At 39.9% G+C, this 26,104-nt stretch overlaps 1 protein-coding gene across 2 annotated transcripts in view; it reads right to left on the minus strand.

Annotated features, from left to right (window-relative positions):
- SLIT2 (slit guidance ligand 2) overlaps positions 1-23,435 on the minus strand; it is a 257,865-nt gene extending 234,430 nt beyond the window's left edge. Inside the window, exons 1-4 of one of the 2 annotated variants that reach the window (XM_009099760.4) lie at positions 23,236-23,434; positions 21,369-21,440; positions 20,069-20,140; positions 2,904-2,975 (exon numbers count right to left, since the gene is read on the minus strand). In XM_009099760.4, the coding sequence (XP_009098008.3) occupies positions 2,904-2,975; positions 20,069-20,140; positions 21,369-21,440; positions 23,236-23,411 (392 nt within the window). In that variant the 5' untranslated portion in view covers positions 23,412-23,434. Of the gene's footprint in view, positions 1-2,903; positions 2,976-20,068; positions 20,141-21,368; positions 21,441-23,235 lie in introns of both variants that reach the window. The other variant, XM_018925278.3, reaches the window with a different exon arrangement.
- Between the last annotated feature and the right edge of the window lie 2,669 nt (positions 23,436-26,104).

Raw genomic sequence — 26,104 nt, forward strand, 5'->3', positions numbered from 1 at the left:
CAGCACTACTTGTTGAGCAAGAACTTAAATTATCATCCCAGGGGATTTCAAACAGCACCTTTATTTTAATGGTACTGCATCAAAACAGAAGCTCATGTACATTGTGCTTTGAGAGATTGCTTGCAAGGTAAGACTAATACACCCTACAGCACTCCTCATACTATTTTTGGCATTAACTACTTCCTACTGAAATATTTATGTCAAAACACCTTTATAGATAGCTTTTAATGGGAAAATCAGCTTCTGTTTTGACTAAAATTATCCATTTTAACTAGTTCCAGGAGATTTCTTGGAAGGCTGCTAAACTGGAAAGAAAGTAGCCTGAAAAATAATTTAACTACCTTTGAAATGAAGTGTCTTTAGACACAGAAAATAATGCACTGTCTCTTTTAAATTCTCAACCTATTGCTTTCCTTTACTTACACTTCCCATCTGTCAACAAGTGCTTGTAATTTTATTACACTGTCCTGTAGTTTATGCAGAGTTGGTATTATTTTACAGAGTTCTGTTAATGGACTGGATAAATGGTAATGCTATTTAAACTAGTCTCCTGCTCCAGCAAACACAGCTGCAACTGTACTACTATTTCTAGGCAAACATCTTGACCTGAACACGCAGTGCTCTCTCAACCCGTCCAAAGAGAAATTGGAGCAGACAGCAAAGGGAAAGCATAGCCGGCCGCTGGCGGCAACCAACTGTGTCCAATCATAATTCATATACAGTGTAACCTCTTTCTTTTATATTGCATTTAGCCTACACAACAAGCATATGTGCTTCTTCACCTGGCATCTCATTTACAGCCAAGGGTCAAATGGTAATTATTATTCACAGAAGCTCAACAGTATGTTGAAACCTCGCAGTGCACACATTGTTTGATTAGCTGTTAAATGCCAAAAATAAATACTGAACCCAAAGCAAAAACCATATATATAATTGATCATGTTTTGAGAACTTTAATTCTTCTTAGAAAACTATTTATTTGGATGTAAATACATCTAAGCCTATCCAATGATACAAGTAAAAAACCAAATCACTTTATATTCTTCAAAGGGAACAAGCTACATTATCTGGAAACTAACTACACACATTTAACTAACATCAGTGCCTTTGTTGGCCTGGCATTTTTTAATTACAAATTTAGTGCTAAGCAGCTGTAATTTTTTTACTACCATTCACATTTTCTTTTAAACATGAATACATTATAACCAGACACTCACTTTCATGGTCTGATCAACAATAACCCTTAGGCAGAGGAAATTTAATACTGTGAAGCCAGTGATCTCTTACTTTCCTCCATATCCACTATGAGCACTTGTGTGCTTTATGTCAAAGGACATTAGAGATTTAACACTAGCATCTACCAAATACACAATTCTGAAATAAATATATTCAAATATGATTTTGACTGAAGTGTGAATCCATTTTTTTGCCTGCAAATTATGGCTCATTTCTATTATATATGTATCTAGGTAGCAACCATTACACTGTAGGTTGAAGAATAAAATTACCATAAATCCCTTTAATCTCCTTCCTGATAGAGGTAATGTCTTTATCCCAGCTGATGGAAATTATAAGAGATTCAATTGTTAATATACAATAAAATATTTGAATATATTATAATGTTATAGTAGAGCATAATATTTTTGTTTGTCAGGAAAAAAGCCTTCAGCAGCATTTCTGGTCTTGTCATTTAAGAGCTCATTAGATCTACAGGGAATTTTTTGGAAACAAAGTATACATCTAAGGCTGTGGAATAAAACAAAATGCACAAAAAAAATGTTTACAGTAATAGGAGTAATTTTTTGTTTGCTATTATATATTGCTATAAGGAGGGAGAAAATAACTATTATTTCACAATAGTAAAATAAAAATCAACTAAAAATAAAAGCATCACATTTGTTCTCAAACATAATTCCATATAGTAAAGTGGAAACAAGAGGAATCCCACTTTCCTCCAACTTGACTTTTCTTTTTCCAAGCACACAAGTGATGAAACCCAGTATTAACCAGCAATTTCAACAGCGGAAATCTCACCTGGAGCCTGAAGAAATGTATCAAACATATCTAAATTAAAACAGGGTAAACTGGTACAACCTTATAAAAGCCTACTTAAGCATGTCATGTGTTATCCCTTCCATACACATACTGTAACTTAAAGGTACCTTACAATTTATTTTGTTCAAATAAAACATTCTAAACTTTATTCCACATTTCAACTGCAACAGAAATAAGTGGCTTCTTATAAAGGACAATGAGTCAAATAATGTATTTTAAAATATTGCCTAGAGTAAAACATTATCAAACCAAGTAATGTAATCAAAACAAAATAGTCATTCCTCAATTCATTGTCATTTTTATCTAAGGTAAAGCATTTAATATTTTTCTCCTCAGAGCTTGTTACTAGCTTTGTTTTCCTCTGTTGAGGGACACAGGGGAAATTTCTCTACAGACCTAGCATTTGCCAATGCCATCATTTTTCTGGCCAAGTGTGTATAGCCATAAAAGAAGAACATCACAAACCCAAAAGTGCTTACACAGTGCTGCATCTTTGGGTCAGAATCTCCACAGGCATTTTTTAGCTCTTTTACCACAGGAAATTTTTAAAAATAACCCAACAGGAGAAAATGAAAATCAAAGTATTTTTTTCTGAAAAACTTCCTTACAGAAGTGGGAATAAATGACAAAATTCTCATACAAGTATCAGTATACGACCTAGATGTAAAACACAATTTTAAAAAACATCTTGCAAGGCAAAGAAAGTACTCAGTTTAAACAAAATACCAATTTTCCAAGACACATTTTATCGTGATGTGAGGGAAAAGACAAAAATTCTAATGCAAGACAGAATAACAGACCAAATCCACGTTTTCCAAAATAAAAGTTATTGGGCTGTGCCTACTTACAGCCTGTATAACTTCGGAGTCCCCAGAAAGAGCAGCTCAGAAAGCAACTGGAGGTTATTTCTGTTTAGGCGCCTTTGGAAAGAAAAAAGAAAAAGTTGTGTTAAATTACAAATGCTAAAGCAATGCAATGCAACCACTTTGAGTTGGAATCTCAGGGCTGTAGCAAGCTGATTTTAAAGACCAGAAAGGTCCATTAGCGGAGACATGGTCCAGTAGTAAATTTACCATGGACTAATTACATTTTCTGGTTTCCCCCAACAGACTATATTACCTATTTTATGAAAGATTTTGAATCTCTGCAGTGTGAACCAATGACTAAGTCAGGACTCCATCCTGCATAAACAACATGAAAGCTAAAAATATAAAATCAGCAGTGCAAATTCCATTCCCTACCAATTCTGTGTTCCTCTTAGTATAATGGAGCAGATAGACATTTTGTGACCATGAAAAGGTTCAAGGGAGCATGTATCAAATGTATACACTTCCAGTAACAAGATAATATATGATCCATATAACATATTTATATAAATGTTAAAAAGCAAAGGAAGCTGTTACAGAAACCCTGATCAAATAGAAGTCAAAAAAACCCAAAGAGTCACAGCTTATATCCAGCATTACAAGGTTTTTTCATGCAGCTTTTTTTTCTCTTTGACTGTAAATATGAGAACTTTAAGGAAGCTAAATTTAAAAAAATAAAACTTGATCAGTAAGACTGTACAGAAAAAACTGCATCTGAAATCTGGAAGGTGCCCATTTGTCTGTGAAGATTCTCTGAGCATGCTGACCAGGGTCACAGCTGCTCAAACTGAGGTGACAAGATCAAAGTCCTCTGTATTATACCCATAGACAACAGAACAACCACTAGCCAAAGCAAATATACTCTATCCTCATGTTTTTTTCTAAACATATGATGCAGATTATTCTTTCTACTGTGTGTGACAGCCCTGGAGCATACAGTCATCCCAGTCAAGAAGTCAAGCTGAAAGCAGGCTTTTGGTTGTTTTTAACAAATGCATCCACCACATGTGGCACCTGCCATTCATGCAAAGCAACCGACTGGAAAAAACTGTTGTGTCCCATAAAATTTATCACAGGTCACACTTGGTAATGCACCATTCCTCAATAATTCAGGGCACTCAGAGAAACCAGACTGCATGGGACTACCTGATATAGACATTATAGATATATATATGTATAAATATAATTGTAACAGTGGTTACTACATCAATAAACTGCTATCAACATATTCCACAAGGCAAAAAAATATACTGGGCATCAGTCTTGAAAAATTAAGTTTTAGACTTTCATAAACGCTCAGATTATCTTGTTTGTTAGTCTTCAGGCTGAACCCAAATAATTAAGACTGTTTAGCCTCTCTGAGCCAATTTCTCATAAACTTTGTTCCATATAATGGTCTTTCCAATTTAAAGGTTTTTCCAGAAACTCCCATGTAGACATGTAGATATATAGAGACATTCAAAATCAAATTTTACATAGCTCCATGATTTAGTTCAGTTAGTTTTTCCTCCCTTAAAGCTCAATGTGACTTCTGATGAGAGTGAAATAATCTGAGAAATACTTTTATGCACCCAGAGGGTTGCTGCCACACTTCAAATCATAAGGAAGCAGTCAGCTTCTTGAGTTCTAGTTATTCTTAATTCTCCAGTGTTAATTTCAGGTTCTCTTCTGTTAGTAAAGCATCAGAAATCCTCATTTCTGTAAGCAGGAGAAACCTAAATCACACATTTAGTGATTAAAAAAAAAACTGAGTGACAGAAAAAAAAAAGTAAGACTACAATACTAGGATAAGAGAGGTGAGAGACAATGCATTTTAATAATTAGGAAAAAAAATCTTAATCCAACAACAACAAAAAAATCTAGATTGTGATCTTGCCAGTCACATGTCCAAATTAGTAGAATGAAAAATTTCCATATAAAAGAAAGCTATAATTTAATAACTACTGGAAGATTTCTGATTTGAACACTACTTAAAAAGAAAACTATCCCAACATAAAGACCATAATGTGATACATTTTACTGTTTCTGCATCTACATAATTTTCAAAATAAAGTAATTTATAAATAGACATTTTCTGACCTTTAGTAAATTTCTGTATAAAAGTATATGCCAAGACCACAAAAGTTAGTTTAAAACAATTGTCTTCTACTTAAGTTTGCAATCCAACAAGATTTTGAAAATGAAACAAATGAACGAAAGAGTAAGTAAAAAAAGAAAATAAAGTTCATTCACTGCTTCTCTTAGCTAAATAGAGACTTAAACCTCTACGTCCATTTTTACAGACCCAAAATTACATGGAAAAGCATGAGGGTAAGGACTAAAAAGTGAATTTCTAATCAGTTCTTCTGGACAAAAATTTCTGTTGACACTTCTTAATACATCTATTAAGTTTGGACACTAGATAATAACGATGAGCTGTAACTGAATGAAATCACTCAGTTTGGGTATTTTTGTAGAAGTTTCACATATGACATAAAAGCCTCTCTACTACAATTAAATAATATTAATTGATGATCAAGTTCATCAGGCAGGCTGCCTTTCACTAAATGCAAGAACAGTCTCACAGGGACACACAGGATCACTCAGGATACTTCACATGCAAAATACTTGTTCTGCTATTTAATGACTAACAAATCAGGAATTTCTGTTATCACCTGTACTTCACATACCCCACACAGCTGAGTATACATTTAACATATGATGCATCTGCCACTCTACAGACTTTCAAATCTAAGTTATGGACAATAAACCAAGCTGTATTAATTAAACTAGCAAAAACAGCACTACCCTAATGTCTCACCAGTTTCTACCCTGAGAGCTTGGAACTTCAAATTAGTCTTTCAACACATGATTTTACTTTGCCCTTTACAAGACTAAAATACTTGTTCTTTGAGCACTACACAGACTGAGGGAATACACAAATTACTGATCCCTTATGAATCCTGCATTTTGCATCTTTTACTTTGAATAGCTTTATCCACTCACTGAATATTCATTTAGAACTAAACTTTCTCTACCAAAAATTTGCCTATTCCTCATTGCCTATGACAAAGAAGATAAAGGCAATAATGGGAAATACATCTTTCACTATACTTCAATAAGATACTTCAGCTACTCTTTACACCTAACAGGTTATAGCAGATGCTTTTAAAAGGGTCAATTTGTTGAGTTTTCTATATGGAGATTCAAAGAATTAGACTTCATTGAAATTCATTTTTCAAGACTACAGTAGGTAGTTGTGTCTATAAAAATGATATGAAAATGTAAGTGAATGGGAAAAAAGTATGCAGAGCAAGTCTGAAACAACAGCCTGGTATCACAGTAGTCTCCCACCATTCAACAGCCACCATGAGGAGTTCCTAATCTTTGGAAAGAGCCACACAAGGAGTCCAGAAAACACATTACTATTTTTAAATTATTCACTATTTTACATGGTTCCCCAACAGTTCCAGTTTTTCAGGTGACCTGATGCTGAATTTTGTCTGAAATAACACCTATCCAGAACACACAAACATACTGAAACAAGAGTGAGTGAAAAAGATCTCCTTTCTCTCTAGCTGAAACCCAAGGTAGGTAAGCACAGTGGATCATGGAGTCCAAGACTGCAGGTTTTAAAGAACTACAGCTACTTTGAGTAAAAACAACCATAAACATTCCACCACACCTTCTTTCCATGTTTTCATGGTGGCAGACACTTAGCACAGTTACCTAGCAGGCTATGTTTTTCCTAGGACAATGCAAGAAGAGAAATTTCAGTGTCACCAGCTGAACTGCTCTCCCAGAACTGACATGGAGCTCAAAGTGAAGCACTGAAGAAACAGTGATGAGATATTCCATACTGAGACAATTCAGTTTTCCAACTGAGCTACAAACATCTGTGTTTCTCAAGCAGAGAGCTCAGAGGAGATGAAGCATTAGTGGTGTGAGCAACAGAAAATGTACTGAAGAATCTCTAACACTGTAACAACTTGGAGTGTAAAGTCCTTTGGTAGTGTCCAGAAATAAATAAATGAGGCACCAGTATAAAACAATTCTTTCAAGTTGCAGTTCAAATATACTTTTTTTCTTCTGTTGCTGAACAGATCTTTAAAAAGAGATTGGGCAAACTTACACAGATAAATTTTTGGGCTCTTCACAAATTCAAGCAATGTCCACATACTACCTAAAGGACACAAAGTATTTCAAATACTTCAGTTTAAAACTCCCAGAGGTCAGTCTTCTAGACACAGTAAAGACTAGAGAAGCATCTCCAAAGTAAAATTATGGTATGAGTATTTAAAAGGATTTAAGGACAAATAAAAAAAACTTTGACAAATGAGCAGGTGAAAAATACTCATTAAATGAAGCTCAATACCAACAGGCAGATAAAAAAAGTAAAATCTGACAAAGAAGAAGTAACTCTTTGAAGCAGACAACATTTAGGTAAGAAAAAAAGGGTGGCTTGATTTGAGCTAGTGGTTCTGAGCAACAGGCTGTTTTAGTTGAAATTGGTACACATCTGAGTTTTACTTGTCTTCTGCATGCAGCCAGAGTACATGGAGATGATGACCAAGGTACACTGGAAGGAGAGCACATTGTGTTCCCAGTAGCAACACATCCTGACCCACTGAAGTCTGGCCATGCCACAAATCCATCCTAATGTGTCTCTCAAGTTTTCATGCCACAATAACTATGATCCAGTAGCAATCATTCACGGAGGAGAAAGGGAGGAAAAAAAGAAATCTTGATTGCACTGGGTACAATATAATCACCTGCAATTGCTATAATTCACACATATTTGCTGCAGACCTGTTAGAGCCTTCACTGTAACTTGTTTCTGATCCCACTGTATCAACTACATACAGCCAGAGAAGGTGGAGGAGACTGTAGAGCCTCTCTGGGAAAATGAGCCGTCCCAGTTCTTGACTGTCCTTACAGAGAAGAAGTTTTGCTCTTACATGCAGCACACTTCCCACTTTGATTTATGCTTGTTGGCTCACCACAGCAATGAGCCTGGCTTGAGGTTTTTCATAACCACCTCACAAGTACTGGAAGGCTGCTTTTTTGTCCCACCTAAGCAAGTTTCAAATGGATTTTAGTCAAGTAGATGCAATTCTACCCACAGATCCTGTAGGACAAAAGAAGCCCTCAAAGATAACTTGAGAGCTGATGGAAGTTGAAAGCTGTTTCAAGTCAGTTATAAATCAGCTGTGCTCTTTAATTAAAACCAGCCTATCCCATTGGATGCATAGAGAATGAGAGTCTTCCAAAACCCTAAACACAGGACAGATGCATTTTATTCCACTGCCACTGCTTCAGGAAAATGATTGGATGCTTCTAACTCCCAAAGACTATTGATAGTAGAATTCATTACTTTTCATTCCTCCTTCAAAGTCAGCCTAGAGAAGTAAATACACTATCTGCACAGAGTAGCACACAGCACCATACAGGTTAGAAATTGGATTCTTCAAAGGAGCAGAACCACATCTTCTGTTTGTCAGCAGAGGAAATAACTATTACACCCATTTAAAACTAGCATGTAACAGCTCAGTGAAGCTCATTTGCAAAATATAAACTTATAAACTTACATAAACTTTAAAAGCATAAAGGCCTGTTTACATTACATTTGAATTTAAAATGGAAGAACATGTCAGTAATCAAACTTCTGCATGTTCACACAGGAACACTTGATCCTGACACCTGAGCCCACTAGGCTCCTTAAGTAGTTTCAAGATGTTACAGGGATATGTATCCTCTGGGAAGGTCTAACATCAGTTCAGGCTTTATGAGCTCAGGAAATACAGAAGCCACCTACAAAATTATCCAAGTACTTCAGAAGAGAAAGCTAGTACACAGCACCCAAATCATTGCCATGGGCTGGTTTAAGTATGATGTCAAAAAAATTTTACTCTAATATATAGAGTGACAATAACAGACATCAGAATAAGTGATTCCTACTGCCTCAACAGAGAAATTACAGACTTAGACTTCCATCTGAAAGGAAGGCAAATCACTACTTTCCTACAAAAAACATCGTGCTGTATCTGCCAGAGGCAGAAAATATTTGTGCATCCATGTCCAAAGCCACAATCTGCTGAACTCCAACACATCTGGCAACTGCTGTCTCTGAATGTGACTTGCATGTCATCAAGTGAGAGGAAAGCTCAAGAACTAAGAGCTAAGCAAGAGATTGTGCCAGTTTTTCCATTAAGAATTCTCTGCAAAGACAATTTCTCTAGTCAAACTACTCATAATCTCATTAAGCCTAACAATATCAAGTTCACCAACCACAAGAGTAAAAACTGGAATCTGAGAAGTTCAAAGCTGTTCTTACAGCATTTGGATGTCCAAGGTTTTCCCCAGGTCAAGAAGCACTTAAGCAGGACTCCCCTTTCCAGGCTAAATAGTGATTAGCTAAAAAAGACATCTAAGTTATTCCCCATTTAATTTCAAATATAAATTAGATATTTGTTTCAGTAAATTCTGAACAGTAGCAGGTCACTACTGCAAACTCAGTTTCTTTCTTGTGTAGGAAGCAGTGGAAAGTACTTCTCAACTATAATGATACATTGAACTAGTGCACACTACTTGAAACCTAAGGTATTTGTTGTCCTTCATTTTCTTTTCTCATGAGAAGTCCAAAATTACCACTCTCCTCTAGCACCCCAATCAGTTCTCCCTGCATTATACAGAACAGTATTTTGTGCTGTCAAGAGTCTATGCTCACTTTACCTTTTTAAAGCATTTTTTTTTCACTACAAAGAAAAGACAAACTAAGGCTGCTGTTTTCTATATTCCTTACTGTTTCAACAGAAAATATATTTATATAAATATTTAGTCATTATTCTTATTGATTCTGCCTACACCACTATAAAGCACAAAAACCACAGTAAAAGCCAGGAAACAGCCTCCTCTCAATGCCTGGGAAGGCAACTGGGAAAAATATTTCTATTTCTATTCTAGACACAGTAAGGACAAGATGATGACTGGGAGTGGTCAGCACAGATTTAACGCTGAGAAAATGAGGCCTGACCAGCTTGGTGGCCTCCTACAATGAATAAGGAACTTGGCAGATGAAGGGAAGGCAGTAGATGTTTATCTTGATTTCAGTAAAGGTTCTGACACTGCCATTCATAATGGCTGTCCTCACAGACAAACTGATAGAGTACAAAAGCAGATGGTGAGGTGAACTTAAAAATGCCAAAAGTGCCAAGTTCAAAGAGCTGTGGTCAGGGGCACAAAGTCCATTTGGAGAACAGTCTCAAGTGATATACTCCAGGGGTCAGCAATGGAACCAGTACTGCTCAAAACTTCATTCACAGCCTGGAAGATGGGACACACTGCACCCTCAGCATATTTGCAGATGGTACAAAACTGGAAAGAGTGACTGAGGCACTAAGTCTGTGCACTGCCTGAGAGTAACACAAACAGGCTGGAGTATTGCTTGGAAACAGAAACTTAGGAAGGGCAACAAAAGGGAAATGGAAAGCCCTGAACCTGAAGAAGAGCAACTCCATACAACAGCACACACTGGAGAACCTCCAGCTGGAAGAACCACCACAGAGAACAGCCTAGGGTGCAGGTGAATAAGAAATTCAAATGAAGTCAGCACTGTGCCCTTGCACAGGCCAAGAGCATCCTGGGCTGTAATCATAAGATTGCTGCCTGCAGGTCAAGGCATGTGGTCCTGCCTCTAAAATCAGCACTGGTGAGACATCTGGAGAGCTGTGCCCAGTGCTGGATTCCCCACCACAAGAGACTGAACCAAGTCCAGGAAAGAACTGTTAAAATGATGAAGGAAGCAGATTGAAGCACCTGTCACATTGGAAGAAGTTGAGAGAGCTGGGACTGTTTAGCCTGAGGAGGAAAAGTCTCAGAGATATCTCAATATGTATAATACTTCATGTGTACAAATAAGTGATGTGATTTTATCCCAAGTAAGGAAAACTGAGCCAGACTCTTCTCAGCGGTGCACAGTGAAAGGACAAGAGGCAATGGGTACAAATCAAAGTACAGGAAAACTGTATTTCAATTTAAGTGTTTGACTGTGAGAGTAGTCACACACTGGAACAGGCTGCCCAGAGAGGATGCAGACTCTCCACTGCTGGAGAGATTCAAAACCCAACTGGAAACAGCCTTCAGACACCTGCCTGGATGGACATTGAGTTAATTAATAACATGGGATTAGACAATCCACAGAGACTTCTTCAAGCCCCCACAATCTTGTGAAGCTCACTCACGGGATTCTATTCTATAAAGCACACCATAAAGAAGAAAAGAGAAGTTATCAAACATACTACATGTTTAAAATATGTTACTCCATAGAGTAACAGAGGTTCAAGTATCAGCCAAAACAAGAATGATTTGACAATACCTGGGATTACTTCCAAGAAAGCAAAAAAAAAAAAAAAAAAAAAAAAAAAAAAAAAAGAAAAAAAGGCAAAGAAAGAGGGGAGGTAAAGCTGATCTAGTAGGTGGAATTTAGCTAGGGTTTGAACAGATTGTTTAAAAAAACAAGAAAGGCCTGCAGATAGTCCTGATAGGCTTGTAACTGTCTTTCTGGCATGAAGTTACCACAGAAAATTTTCACTCAAGTATTTTTCTAGAGCACCTGTACAGACATCCTGCCAAACTAAATCAGAAGGGCTAGTGTGCCTTAAGGTAAAATGAAGGGAGACTTTGCCATGTTGTATTTGACTAACAGTCTAGACTATTGTTAAAGACAAGCCAACACAATGAACACATACTATGAAAGAAAATAGGAAAATAAAATGTTTCTTCGGATGAAGTTTCAACCAGGTTCTTCATAGTAAATGAGGTAATATAACAACATGAGTCACTGAAGTTGCAGCCAGATCCCTCATACATTTTGGAGTTACTGTAAAAATCCAGATAGAAGTGTGGTTTCTGCAATCAAAATAAGGAGCATCTTAGATAATCTTTCAAATATGCTATATTAAAATAAAAGTCAATTTTCACCTGTGGCCACCTAATTTTAAATCAGCATTTTAAAAAACTGAGCTCCCACTACAAGAAATAAATATGATTTTTTAAAAGTAAAACTAAAATGTGTAGCTTTAAGTTTAATATCAGTGCTTTATAGAATCAATTTAAAATAGCTTCTGAACAAAAAACACCCTTTGAAATAAAAACATTGGCACAGCAGCTCTGCAGAATCAGATCTAGTTTCACCATTTTGCAACAGTGCAAATTACCCATTTCAGAGGAAGCAGAAAGAAGAGCATCCAGCACACAATGCCACAAAGGATGAGCACAAAACAGATGTGGGAAAAATAAACAGCCTTCCTGCCCTGGAATTTGTAAAAAGGTCTGCAAAGAGCAAACAGGACTCCTCACTGCAGTTTGACTTCTAGACCTATAAAAGGAGTCCCATGAGAAAAGACACTCAGATGAATAAAATATAATAAAAATAAATAGTAGGCATCGACAAGTCTTTCAGAAGAACATTGCTCTTGGAATTAGTTTTATCAAATATTTTGTAGTGCTCTGTAATCAAAATGTAGCTATGATTAATTTTTTAGAAATCCATTAGAACACTGCAACTTTTTATATACTGTCTTCAAAAACAGCCTTTGTCTATCTCTGATTCAACAGACATTTTTAAAGCAGATATTTGATGTTGCTTTGACAAAAGTCTGATAATACATAATAACTACAGTAGTACTTTTAAATTATTTTTCTTAAAAAAGTATTAATACAAGTGGCCTCTATAATTCATGTAATATAGTCCCACATTCCATGGTAAGTGATTAACACCGCAGGCTTTGTGGTCTCCTCCCTGTTCTAAGAGGAGGAATGTGAGGTGCATTGCCCCTAAACTATATAAGGCTAGCTAAAAGAAGGATTTCTCACATCCATGATTAACAAGGAATAACTGCCCACCCCCTTCAGGGCTGTCCAAAACCAGGTCTCTCTACCTGAGCTCATTATTCTTCAGTTACCTATGACACCTGTGTGAAGGAATTAACTCTTCACCTGCTCATAGACTGAAGCCACAAAGGTGATTAAGTACCAAGGCCATAGGGAGCAGACAAGCCTAACATCAAGCTGCCTTAAAAAGCAAGCACATGAATAATCCCACTGGTTTTAGGCAGTCAAACCCAGACTCCCCCAGCAGCTGTAGCCAGAACTGCTCAGAATGTACCCCAAATGAAAAAAATTAGTTCTCAGACTTCAGTACGGAACTTGCATGCCACAATGAAGACCAGCACTCAGTGAGAAAAGAAACTCAAGACTAAATTTAACTAAAGAGCTAAGAGCTCAGTCTAAGAGCTCAGTACAACTTCTGTACTATATAAGACAAGGTCTTATCCCTAAAAAACTGTTTTCATTGACACACTTTATAATCAAGCACAAGATGAAACATTGCTCATTTATCGGCTGTGCTTTTAGGAATGAGAGTGATAGAAATGATTCCTGGAACAGTGGTTCTACTGCTAACACAGAATTTTTGCCAGGGATCCTAAAACTCCACATTAGCCTTGACACTTAAATGTCTGTAAATTGGGGGGGGGGAAACGAAAAAGTCATGTTTTGCTTCAGCTAAAAACCCAAAACTGCATCATGAAAACAGATGACATTCAACATTTTTTTCCAGAAGTACCTGCTGCTAAATTTTGATCACATAGCTTCATAGATGTGAAATCTAAGGTTTCTACCACTTCTCTTCTGTTACTGAAAAGACTATATACTATCAGATTTAAAACTCAGAAAGAAAAAAGTTCAGCCCAAGCCTGCTTATTCTAGGATTAATTTATTGATGCAGCTCACATTTGAAAGACTCACAGATAATATTGCCATTCCTCTCTTAAAAGGATTTTCCTACTTGGAATTTCTATTCTATTGATAGAGTTAGTCAATTTGGAATAAAACTGCAATCTCATGCCACACATCAATACATAACAAAATATTAGCACATAGGTTTATTTTAATCTCTGGACAGCATGTTTTTTTCCCATCAGTGATTCAGTAAGTCTGCATCCTAAGAAAGAGCATACATATAATACAGCCCTTTTCTAGACTGACAGAAAGGATAGTATTTGGTCATGTAGTCTATTTTGAAGCAGCTGTTAATGCCCTTGATAAATGCCCAGGCCTGCTGGGCAGTTATGCCCAAGACAAATTGTTTTTTTCACTTGCCTTCCTAGATGGAACATTTCATTTCTAAATCTACCCTGCAATGCCTGACTTTGTCGGATGAGATGCTCTGTAACACCCCATGCATTCAGAGATCATGGTAACTCCCAAGTCAGTTTTGATTTTGTAATTTCAAAACCTACTAATGCAGTGTAATAGTTTACTACATTTATCTGACCAAGAGCTCAAATGGATAACTCTAGCCCTGCAATACATGAGTACAACTAAACCCCACTTTATTTTACAGGAGCCCATTTAATATTTTTGACAAGATCTTTGTATTGAGGCTATAATTAAGCCCATGCTGCAGCTGAAGATGCACACAGTAATTTCAGTACTAGGTGGAAAGAAATCCACCTAGTACTACAGTTTGTTTACTCAGTAGAAAGTAAGTTTGGTTTTTTTTTTCAAACTTTTTCTTGAAGCTATGTAGTTGAAATACACTTTTCCTTCTATGCTATAGCAAATCTGTAAGTTTCAAACTGTTCATCCATAGCATGTACAAAACAATAGTGACTTTCAGTACTACTCAAACACTCATAAGTACACACCTAAGTAAGTGCTCTCTTCATGTTAACTTTGAATAACTTGTTTTAATGTATTCATGGAGCTAGAGCCCAAGTAAATAGCGAGTAGGGATAATTCCTCAGTTTGGCATTTTAGACCTGTGTTGCAAAAATTTAGAAAAATCAACAAACTCTAACAAAACATTAGTTCTCAAAATATTTTATGAAAATTGAAATATTGCATCAGTATGTATTGTAAGAAACATGAAAACACAACAGGTAGATTTCAGTTTAGAAGCTACTTCATGTACCAGCTTGATGCTCAGCATTCTTTTCTTGAACTCATGACTGCAGCTTACTTATTTATCATGTAGCTCAGGGGGCCTGTTTTTCAGGGAGGTATGGTGGGGGTATTTAGCTCAACTCAGAAGATGAAGTTATTCTTTTGAGAGTAACATTTCATCTACACACCAGTTTTCTGCAGAAATAGGTTTGGTGGGGGGATTGGTGGCTTATTTTTCCTTTGTTTATGGGGTTTTGGGTTGGGTTGGTTTTTTTCCCCCCCATAGTTTGCCTTTAAGTCTACACAGGTGACACTTTAGAACTGTTAACATAATAAATGGACATTTCAAAAATAAAATTTGGTAATTCAAGTATAAAAAATAGGGAGGCTTGGCCTGGAAACTTTTTAGGCCACGCTAGTAACCTTTCTCACAGGAGTAATCAGTGAGACTACTCATGCAAACCAAGTTATTCACATGGTAAATGGCTGCAGAATCAGACTCTAAATTTGCATTTTAGGGACATACTGCTCCCTCAATGGATTATTCATAAATACAGGAAGAAAAAAATAAGTAATTTTGAAACTATTTCTGTAAACTCCTCCTATTCTGACATTTTTTCCTTGTCATAGCCCTAGCATAGTAAGAGCTGGAATCCCAATTACTTGACTTAAAAAACATGTTTGGAAAAATTATGATTGAAAAGTTTTCCTATCAGCCGACTTTTTTATTTATAAATGAAAAGGTAACTGCTCTTCTCTGTAAACATGTGAAGAGTATATTTAGCCCTCAAAAATCTGGCAGCCCTCTACTTCTAGACTACACAGAACTATAAACAAATTTTAGATATAAGTAGCTTCTTACAAAACTGGTTCAACAGTCTATGGCAGCTGTCTTCAACAAAATTTTATACATCCCTACAAATGACAATAACTTGTAAAAAGTTATATAATATAACTTTTATTATAATACTGGCATATTTTGAGAAGTATTTGCAACACTAGAGAACGAGGTGAACTTGGGGATACAATGGCCTACACTTACTAAAAACTATTTTTAAACCTGTGTCTAACAGTGTCAGTTTTCATAAAGTGGAAGCTTTCAGTTTATCTTCATCTTGCTGTCCTAATATACTATTTCAACTAATATAAACATCACACCCAAGATGACAGCTTTATGAAGAAAGAAGAAACAAGTATTTGATTTCACATTGTCGTAAGGAATTGTTTCAAAAAGTTTTGTCCCCCATAATAATCAGAGGCCTTTGGAAATCCAGAAGTGTTGTGAAAATCCTCCATGCCTTGACCCTTTCTGTCTTCCTGCCACGAAGCATATTGAAAACCACTGCTGACACATGACTGTGGTCTCTGTAAGAGAGGTTCAAAGCCCTAAGAGGCCACATCCAACCCTCCCTCTATGGCACTTGCCATTTCCTGAAGAGCCATATACTCTTTAGAGGCCCTGCTCAAGAACATGGGCTCATGTGAGTTATAGATAATGAAGAAAGTCCTGCAGATGTTAAATACTGTAATTATTGCAGATGTCAAGACCGTAATTAGTCCAAGAGCTTTTAGCAGTGCTTCAGGATGCACTCAAAGGTACAAGCTGTCTCAACTGAACTTCAGTGCTAACAGCCCATTTCTCAACCAAAGAGGGTTGTTTCAGCAGACAGAGCACCTACACAACAAAACAGACCATGCAATTCTTCTGTTCAGTATCCAGTCTGTGAAAAAAATCAAATTTGTGGCAGACAAGCCAGTTCAGGCAGTGTTGTACAAAACTGGCTTGGACTGGAGCCTTAAGAGCTCAGCCCTTAAGAGCCTTCAAAGCTGTCAGAGATTGGAACTAAGTGAACACTGCAGTGTATAGCCATTTATTTGACTTGAAGACTTCTCACAGAAGTATTCATCCAAAAGGCTGACAGCAATATCAACTTCACCAGTGTTTCTCTAATTACTACAGCTTCCACAAACCTAAAACTTACTAAGTTGCTAATTTCCACCTTGTTTTTCCCCTCCTATTTCTTAAGTAGCAGGCATAGGAACACAATAGCTAATTGCAAATGAAAACTTTAACTTTAATTCAGGCTGCTGTAACAATAATCACTTTTTACAGCAGTATTTTCTGCAGCCTTGGGTTCCATTGCACTTGTACAATTACACTGGTGTGACACCAATTCCCATTGTGGAGCATATTAGGTCTGTAGGTCACAAACAGCTTGGTGTACATACTAGCTTACATAGTGTACTAAAGATATGCAGTTATTTTATTAAGCTATAGGAGAAACCACCTGGCAGATTTTTATGGATTTAATAAAATTCAATCTTAAGCAGATATCTTCTGAAGAGGTCAAAAGTTTCTCCTCTCTGAGATTGATTTTGCAAAGCATTTCAGGTCCTCCCTTCCATTAAAAAGAGCTGAAGATATCCAGTACTTTGAATTATCAGACCTGTAAGGGAGCATTCACAAGTAACTCATTAACCAACCAAACAGCTCCTTGGAAATCAGAGTTACTGGTCTAAAAAAAATTTAATTGAGACTGCAGTAAAAAACAAACAACAAAACCCAAGAAACAAACAAAAAGCCACCACCCAAACAAACAAACCCCCAGCACTTCACTTAGAGAGATGGGCATTTCTTTTTTCCCAAAGAGAAACTGCTGTGGAAGCCTGTTGTTCACATTGAAGAATACTGAAGAACAGGAAATCTCTTTTAAAATAAGCCTGTATAAACTAGCACAGGATATTTCAACATAAGCAGTATTACATGTAAACAATCTTATAAATTAAATGGACTTATTTAAGCTGCCCTGAAGTTCTCTTACAGCCTCTGCTTGAATGCTAAAAGGTCTGTCTCAGGTATTCTTTGACAGCAGCTTGGCACATCACACTTGGAGTGAAAATGTGACACCCTACACTCACACATTGAAAAAAAATACAAAGTTTTAAAGTGCTTGCTATTTAATGCATAAAAGAAAATACTTGAATGAAGTACCCACAGGTTTCCTGAGAAATCATTTTGCATTTCAAAATTCCAAGGAGATGAATTGGCTGTCAGATAACAATGAGCTTTCATCAGATGGACTTGGCAGTTGTAAACAAGAAGAATTTTCTCAGCTTTTCCCCACAAATATGAAATATTTGCTCTTAGCCAACAGCTGGGGCAGTTTAAAGACATCCTGCATATATATTCAAATTACAAGGCACCCACACACCTAACACGGACTGAATTCCAGCTAATTAAAGAAACTGACAAGTGTTAGAGCAGATGTAATATAACTCTGAAGACAAAATATAATCTAACTTCATAGGTCTAAATAACTAAGTTTTCAGACAGTATAGTTTGCTGGCTGAAGGATGAACAAATATAACCCACTAACTACCCAAAAGGATCAAAATTTCTCTTCAGAACTATAATCTTATGTAAATGGAAAATAGCTATTGTTTTCCAATTTTCAAGGGAAAACCAAAGAAAAAATTAAACAATGTAATGGCAAAATACAAACACATCAGACAAGTAAGTTTTAACTACTGAAGTTCATTTTTCTCTGGTAAAACAATTCTATTCTTCAAAAATATAACCAGTAAAAGCCTTAAAGTTCTTTGAAATTTGTTAATCAATCATATAGCAGGATCTTACTCTGAAATTTTTAAGAAATAAGGCTGCTAATAAACTGTTTTAAAACTTTGTAAGCATTTGGTCTCTGTGACGAACTATATACACAGTGTGGACCTCAATGTTCATGTTTCACATATGAGTATTTACTTTGCAATTTGAACTTCACTGCTGTTTAATTTTTTATCTAGACACCATAAACCAAATTTAGGAATATGCATATATAATTCCAATCTATCCCTCAGCAGAAAAAGCTGTTTTAAATCCCTATACTTTGAACAAAGTTGAAAACACATTATAAAAAAGCATTGAATTAAGTGTTTTAATATGACTTACAAATGCACACCCAGTTTTTTTACAAAGAGTAATCAATTTCATTAAAATTTATTTTAAAAAAAACTTGCACTATATAATAACACTAATTATTTAGGTCAAAAAGTTACTTTGGCTTTTTTGAAAAAATAAGGTAATTATCTCAAGTACATAATATTTCAACTATTATAGAAATATCATAATTACACTGGTGGTTACTAATTCTCTTGAACAGCTTCATCTAAATGACCAACCAAACCATAATGGTTTGTGGAGGTTTTTGTTTTAAACACACAGCAGCTGCAGGTACAAAGCTGTAATAAGACAAAACTATAATAAGACAAACTATGTTCAGGCCAGTGCTGCTTTTCCATTGAGTACAGTAGAAAAACTTCTATAAAGTTAAAGCAGCAGCAAATGAAACACTGAACAAGACCTCAGAGGCATGCTTAAAGAAAAGGTGATATAATGAAAATGCAACAACCACGATGCCTAATAACGAAGGTACCAGTCAAGTTCTACAGGAACATAGATATTAATATTTTCCAGGCTCCACATTATGTCCAACAATCAGCATCCTGCCTTTAACAAGTCGGTTGTCCCAAGTTTCACAATACATTTAAAAATATTTTCATTTGAAGTGTAACAAAACAAGAAGGCACATACTGAAAACTCGCTTGGGAATTTTCTAGGTCTCACTGCAACCAAGCAGGTGCTTGTACTTCAGCTTCACCAGACAAGATCCTCTCATCTCTGTTCTATCTTCTCTCCCCACAGTACGCAATTTTTTTAAATCCAAATTCAAATTATTTTTGAAAACTAATAGTTCATATTTTTTCTAAGCTTTGTAAAAGCTTCCCTCATCAAAAAAACTGGAGCAGAATTGAATCGACTGCTACGTAACAAGAAAACATTTTATTACCAATAGTTACTTTCAATAAGGCATTGTATAAAACATCTAACACTACAGGTCAGAGAGCCTACTTTTGGTGCATTTGAGTTCTCAAAAGTCCTTGTGTATTCAAGATTAAAGTGAAAATATTAGATAGTATTGAAACCATTTCCTACGAGACAATTGCATTTTTCACTTTGAATCCAGACTGCTCTTGAATGCTCCCCCCAAACTGAGTCCCCTAAATACTGCTTGAAAATTTCTTATTTCTCTTATGTCTCAGTAAAGCTAGAAATCACAAATTAAAAAACCAAAAGTATTTAAAAAATCTGAAGCCTGAGTGCCTTGACACGTAACTAATTTGACCCTCCAAAAGTTGAAACGTTTAGAGTTAAATATACTTACAGCCTCTCCAGTTCTTTTAAATCCTGGAATGCTCCTCTCTCAATCGTACTAATCTTGTTCTCCATGAGCTGACTGAAATATAGAAATTTTTAGATGTAAGTTTTAATATCTCTGAGATAGCTTGTCACATTAACAATGGTGATTTTAAGGCAGCCACATTCTTTAAAAAAATCCAATAGCTATTGTAGAGTGACATCCACTTTAACCTTCTGTATCCCTGTCACCAGCAATTTATACGGGCTCTTATAACCAAAAGTAAGAAAATAAGCCTTGGTAAAAGAAACAGAAATCAACAGAAGGTTTGCACATTTACTTAAGGAGTTACAAGTTATAAAGCTACACACATGCCCAGAGGCTGCATGCTCACATGCACACACATCACTGCCCTTCGGCAGGCTGGGAGACTCCAGCCGAGCAGCAAGAAGGTGATCCTGGCCTCACAGGAGAATAACAGAACCAAATCTCTGAATTGTGGGGTTGGGAGAAACACCAGCTAAAGACTGCACAGAGATCGTAACTGTAAGAGTATCCCTGTTTTGTAACAAATGTCAAAACTTACTACAATGTTATATTTACTTGAGAGAGAAAAGGAAAAGGATTTTACAAGACCACTTGCTCAAATTAAACCAGCCTTAACAAATAAGATAAGTAGCTAGATATTTACTTCAGAAAACAAAAAAACCCCAAAAAACAACAAAAACAAACAAAAAATACACAAACTACCACCAATTTTTAAAACCTTGATAATGCTTGAAAAAAAAATTTAAAACAGAAAAATAAGAAACCAAAAACTCAACCAAACAAACCAGCCAAACAACTCCTTCCTCAACTTCAATGGTAAAGTTTCTTTTTTATCCAGAAACTGCAAAAGAGCAATAATAATCACCTAGGACTTGTTTTTACATTCACTAAAGAAATAACTTTTTATTAACTCCCTGATAGTTCTGGTTGAAAAAGCCCATTTTCAGTGTGAATTATAAATATCACAGCCTTAAACTGAAGTAACTCCAATGGTTATTTAACCAATTTTAGCAAGTCTTACTTGCAAGCTATGTGCTAAATTAGGTCTTCAAGTTATCATAATCTAAAGGGGAGATTAAAAACATATAAACAAATCTTAATTAAGGGAACTGCTCACTTTTGCATAACAGCGTATATCACATGGCAGAGCAGTTTTAGGTTCAGATATGGTAACACAGTAGCTAAATAGTGATAACCCGTCCAGAAAATGAACTGAAATGTAACTACAACCTGTAGCATCAGTCCTAAGAGTTATCAATGAGTGAAAGAGAAAACTTACAGAACTCGAAGGTGCCTTAGACCAGCGAAGTCAGTCTTCGTGATTCTTGTGATGTTATTTCCATTAAGATCCCTAAGAAGAATAATTTGCAAGCAGCAAAATTAAAACATTAAAAAGCTATTTGTTAAACATTAAAAAGCTAATTATTTTGTTTGTTTTCAGGGGCACAGCATTTTCAGAAGTTAGGAGACATAAACGAACGCAACAAACCATTCTTACAATTAACACCATGTGAGTTCCTATTTTCCAAGCAGCTGACATACAATTTACCTTGAAAACATTAGTTTGAAACTTTGCAGCCGGAGTGTCTTGGAAAGTCAGTTCTGCTTGCCATTACAAAGCTCATGTTTATCTTTAATTACAATCTTTATCAATAAAAGAGTTCAAGGCTCTGTATTTATAACTGCATTTAGAAAAACCACAAGACTTAGCACATTAGAGGTCCACCTATATATGTGCTACAAACTTTATTTGACTGTTACAAAAACTAAGTGACTGAAAAAGAACCCAAATTTTCACTATTTCAGATTTCCCAGTATGGCTAAAAAGGTGGCACAGGGCTTAAATACCTATAACAAATATTAGGTTTCAAACAATCATTATGGTTTCAAACTGCTGGAGTAAGTAATTGGAAATAAGGTTTTACCAAAACTAAGCTCTCCACTTGCTGCACAGGAAGCTATACTGACTGCAGAATGCAAAGCAAGTTCAGAAGCAGCAGAAACCTACATTTAGGCCCTAGCATTTCTGATCATACTTCTATACTACTTTTTCTTCTGGAGTAGAAGCCTCTTTTTCACAACTTTTTGGGTTTAAGAAATAAACATCTTTCAATTCCAATCACTACAAATAAAACCACATTTGGCAATTCATGAGATAAATCTTTAGGAAGTGGTATTACATGGAAGCTATTCTAACAATTACAGCTCATTCCCAGCGTAGCTAGGGGAAAAAAAAAAAAAAAAAAAAGTAGTATGTTTTTAAGTGCTTTATACCTCATATGGCCAAAACACCACTGTAAAGAAACCACACGAGTCCCAGGACAAACATGTCCCCGATACTCTCCTTGAGTGAAATTCACCACTCCAGACGCGCGTTCACATGCCAACATTTAAATGACTTATCAGAGAGTAAGAAATAATGCGCACACCACTTCCACTCTCAGGACCCCTCTGAAGGCAGCCTGATACAATAAGTAACCGGCCTCATACAGAAGACAGCCCAGCAACGGGTGGAGGGAAGGAGGGATCACCGCTACGGCACCACTGAGTGCCCTGCGAGCGCGGCTATCGCACCCCGGCGTGCCCTCGCCGGCCGGCAGATGCGCGCTGGCGCCGGGGAAGTGCCGGCAGCGCGCCCCCGCCCGCCCCCCGCGCCGGCCACCGCGGCTCCGCGGCGGGAGGGAGCGCTGCGAGCCCCGGGCCTCCCTGCCCACGCCCGCGGAGAGCGGCGGGGACGCGGCCCGGCTCTGCCCCGGGGAAGGCGAGCCGTAATAGCCAAGTTTGACGGGAAATGGGCGCCGGCGGGGGGAGAGGCTGCTCCGCCGCCGCCCCGGGGCGCCCCCCGGCCGCGGTGGTGCCCGCCCCCGCTCCCCGCGGAGGCGGGAACCGCGCTGCTCACCGCGGCTTCCCGGGATGAAAGGCAGCGGCTGGGAACAGCGCCCACCTCTTCCGTGTGTCTCCGCGCATCCCTGTGAAACGGGAACGGCCAGCAGCAGGAGAAGGGAACAGAAAACCCCCACCCAAAGGGCGTCGGGACCCTAAACCAGGCCGGGGCCGGGGGCCACCTCAACCCGACAGCCGGCCGGAGCCCTGAAGGGAGCAGGGGGCCGAGGGGCGCTCGCCGCCGCCCCGGCCGGGTTACTTACAGCCTCTCGGTGTTGCGGGGGATGTTCCTCGGGACGCCGCGCAGCGCCAGCCCGTGACAGTCCACGGTGCTCCCCGAGCAGGAGCACTGCGCCGGGCACGGCTGCGGCGCCACCGCGCCCGCCATCGCCAGGAGCAGCCCCAGGGACAGGGTGAGCTTCCCCCAGCCACACATCATCACCGCCCGCTGCAGCCCAGCCAGGCCCACCGGCCTCGGCCCCGGGGAGGCGCGGGGCGCGCCTCCCTCCTCCTCGCCGCGGGGAGCGCTCGGGCAACTTTCACGGTGCGGAGACGGCGAAGTCTTTTCTATCCAAAGCCAAGTCAAGAAAACAACCCCGACAAAGTGAGGCGGGTGGCACCGGTCGGCGGCTGAAGGCAACTTCGCTAGGCGCGGAGCCGCGCCCGGGCCGTCCCTCGCTAGCCCGTCGGTGGCCGGGAGAGGCGACACTTGGGTCTCGTCTTCACACGCTCCCCGCGATGGCGAAGCAAACCCAGGGTCTCAGGGTGCGGGGGAGTTGGGCGAGCTACTTGTGTTCCTCTTCGCCCCTTCCAAAGCCGTGACTCCCCGCTGAGCCCCCGGCGAGAGGCCGCGGAGCCCCGTCCGCCCAGCGGCGCTTCCTGCGCGGCGGCCCGCGCAGCTCTGCAGCCGCTCCCACGCGCGTCCCCCGCCGCGGGCCGCTCACAGCCCCACGGGGGGCGGCGGCGGGGCTGACACCGCGCGCACACCGCCCTGCCAGAGGCGCCTCAGCAAATCATACCCCTCTCGCAGGCATTCATCAAACTGTCTCACGGAAGGAGGAGGGAGGGGAAAAAAAAAGTCAAACACACAAGATGCTGTTGGGCTTGGCTCTCCACCCCCCGCGCCCCCTCCTGCTGTACGCTCCCAAGCCAAGTTTAGCAGGAAAGGGCTGGTCCTAGACCACGGTAATAATAAGCAGTCGAGAAGTGATTCGTTGCCCTGCTGGAAGGGAGTTCATCCACGACCTTCTCCTCGGTGACAGATCACAGTTATAGATCCTTCTGTGATCCCGGGAGCACGGCGAGACAGAGCAGATAACAAGCGAAGTGCGGCGAGAGCGGGAGGGGCGGGGAGGGGTGTTATTCTGCTCCCCGTGGTCTCCCGGATACCGTGGCTTTGCTGCGGCAAAGGCACCTGATGGAAGAGGTGGGAACTGCTCAGTCCTTCCAAGTGAGGCCAGTTCAGCAGCTCCTGGGCTTGCTGCAGGAAAGGGAGCAACTTTCCTCCTCTCCCGGAGCCCACCGAGGCGCAGCACCCCGGGAAGGATTGGCGCCTCTTTCCCCGATCCCGCCGGTGCACCTGAGCTGTCGGTGCTGGTGCCGAACAGCCCGGCCCTCGGCTCCCTGGCGGCGGCGCTCCTCCGGCGCAGAGGGAAACGGCGGAGGGGAGCGGTGGGGAGCGGGAGAATGGAGACGACACGCCGGGCTCCTTCCCTCGCACCCCGAGTCTTTCCGCTTGAACAATGGGCTAGCACCGCCGCTCGCAGGCCGGCCGGCTCTCCTCCCCGCCGCAAGGTGCCTGCCGCCGACCGCCGAAAGTGCTCTCTGAGCGCGGCCGGCAGCCGAACGAGCCGCCGGCACCGCGCCGAGAGCTCCCCACGCGGCCGCCCGGCGCCCCCCTCCCTGCCCGGCGCGGCGCCCCTCGCCCGCTCCCACGGAGCCGGGTGCGCCCCCCGCGCCGCGCTATATAGGGCCGGCCTGGCCGCGCCCCCCCGGCCCCGCCCGCAGCGCCCCGCGCCCGCTCACTGGCTGCGCCGCCGCCCGCCCCGGCCCGCCCGGCACGGCCCCGGCACGGGCGCCGGGGGCGGGGGGTGCGCGGCGGCGCCGGCGATGAATGAAAGTTGGGGGAGCGCGGGGGCGGCGCGGGAGGCAGGTTCCCCCAGCCCGGCCGGGGAGCGCCGAGTTGCTGCGCGGAGTTTGCCACGCAGCCCTGGCCTGCGCGTGTCAGGCGCTCCACGAGGGAGAAGGGAGAGCAGGGAGCGGGACCAGGGTCCTTCGCGATGCTCGTGTGGGTTTTAGCTGGAGAGGGAGGGGGCGGAAACGCCGCTGGCTGCACTTGGAAATGTCTTGGGAGTGTCACCGAGGGTCTTGTAGGAAAGAGGACAAGGATTGTAGTGGCATGTTCTTTGGCTGAAAATTTAGTGTGAAACACACCAGGATCTCTCATAGGTTACTTTCGAAAATAAAATAAAAGGGGCAAGTGTTATTCCATACATTAAAATATGTCGAATAGCAACGTTAACACTGCTCCTTTAGAAAGCATCTTCCATTTTAAAAAAAATTGTATTCTTAATAAACACAATGTTCCTAATAAATGTTTCCAATGTATTGTTTGTTGTCAGCGCATCTTCCGCAATCCTAGGAAAACAGTACGTGCATCTTAACATTTTAACTCATTTTGTTCTGCCTTGCTTGTGAATTCAGTTCCATGCGATTTATAACAGCTCTTGAGACTCCAGTAATAGGTGAAAGTGATTTGTCTTTCATTAGACGGCAAACCCCAGCAGGGATGACTAAGCCTTCAGCAAGGTGTAGTTTGGAAATGCTCAAGGGAGTCTATCATTTCTTCCATATGGCTGGGTCCAGCTGAGTCTCTTCATCCCTGGGGTCTCTGCTGCACAATCCCTGCAAGAGGCTTACTGTGTCATTTTGCCCGTTACCAAGAGGACAAATTCTGTTCTCAGAAATGCTATTCTAGAGCCGAGTTAATCTGCTGAAGTGGAAGCCAACAAAGTTACTCCTGACTTCTCTTAGTGTAGAATGTGAGCTCAAAGGAAAATTGCTAAAGATGCACATGCCTACGAGCGCTTTATAGTTTTTGATCCATTTGTTGAGACAAGGCTCAGTAAATAT

Source organism: Serinus canaria, chromosome 4 (genome assembly GCF_022539315.1).
Source record: "Serinus canaria isolate serCan28SL12 chromosome 4, serCan2020, whole genome shotgun sequence".
Taxonomy (NCBI): Eukaryota; Metazoa; Chordata; class Aves; order Passeriformes; family Fringillidae; genus Serinus; species Serinus canaria.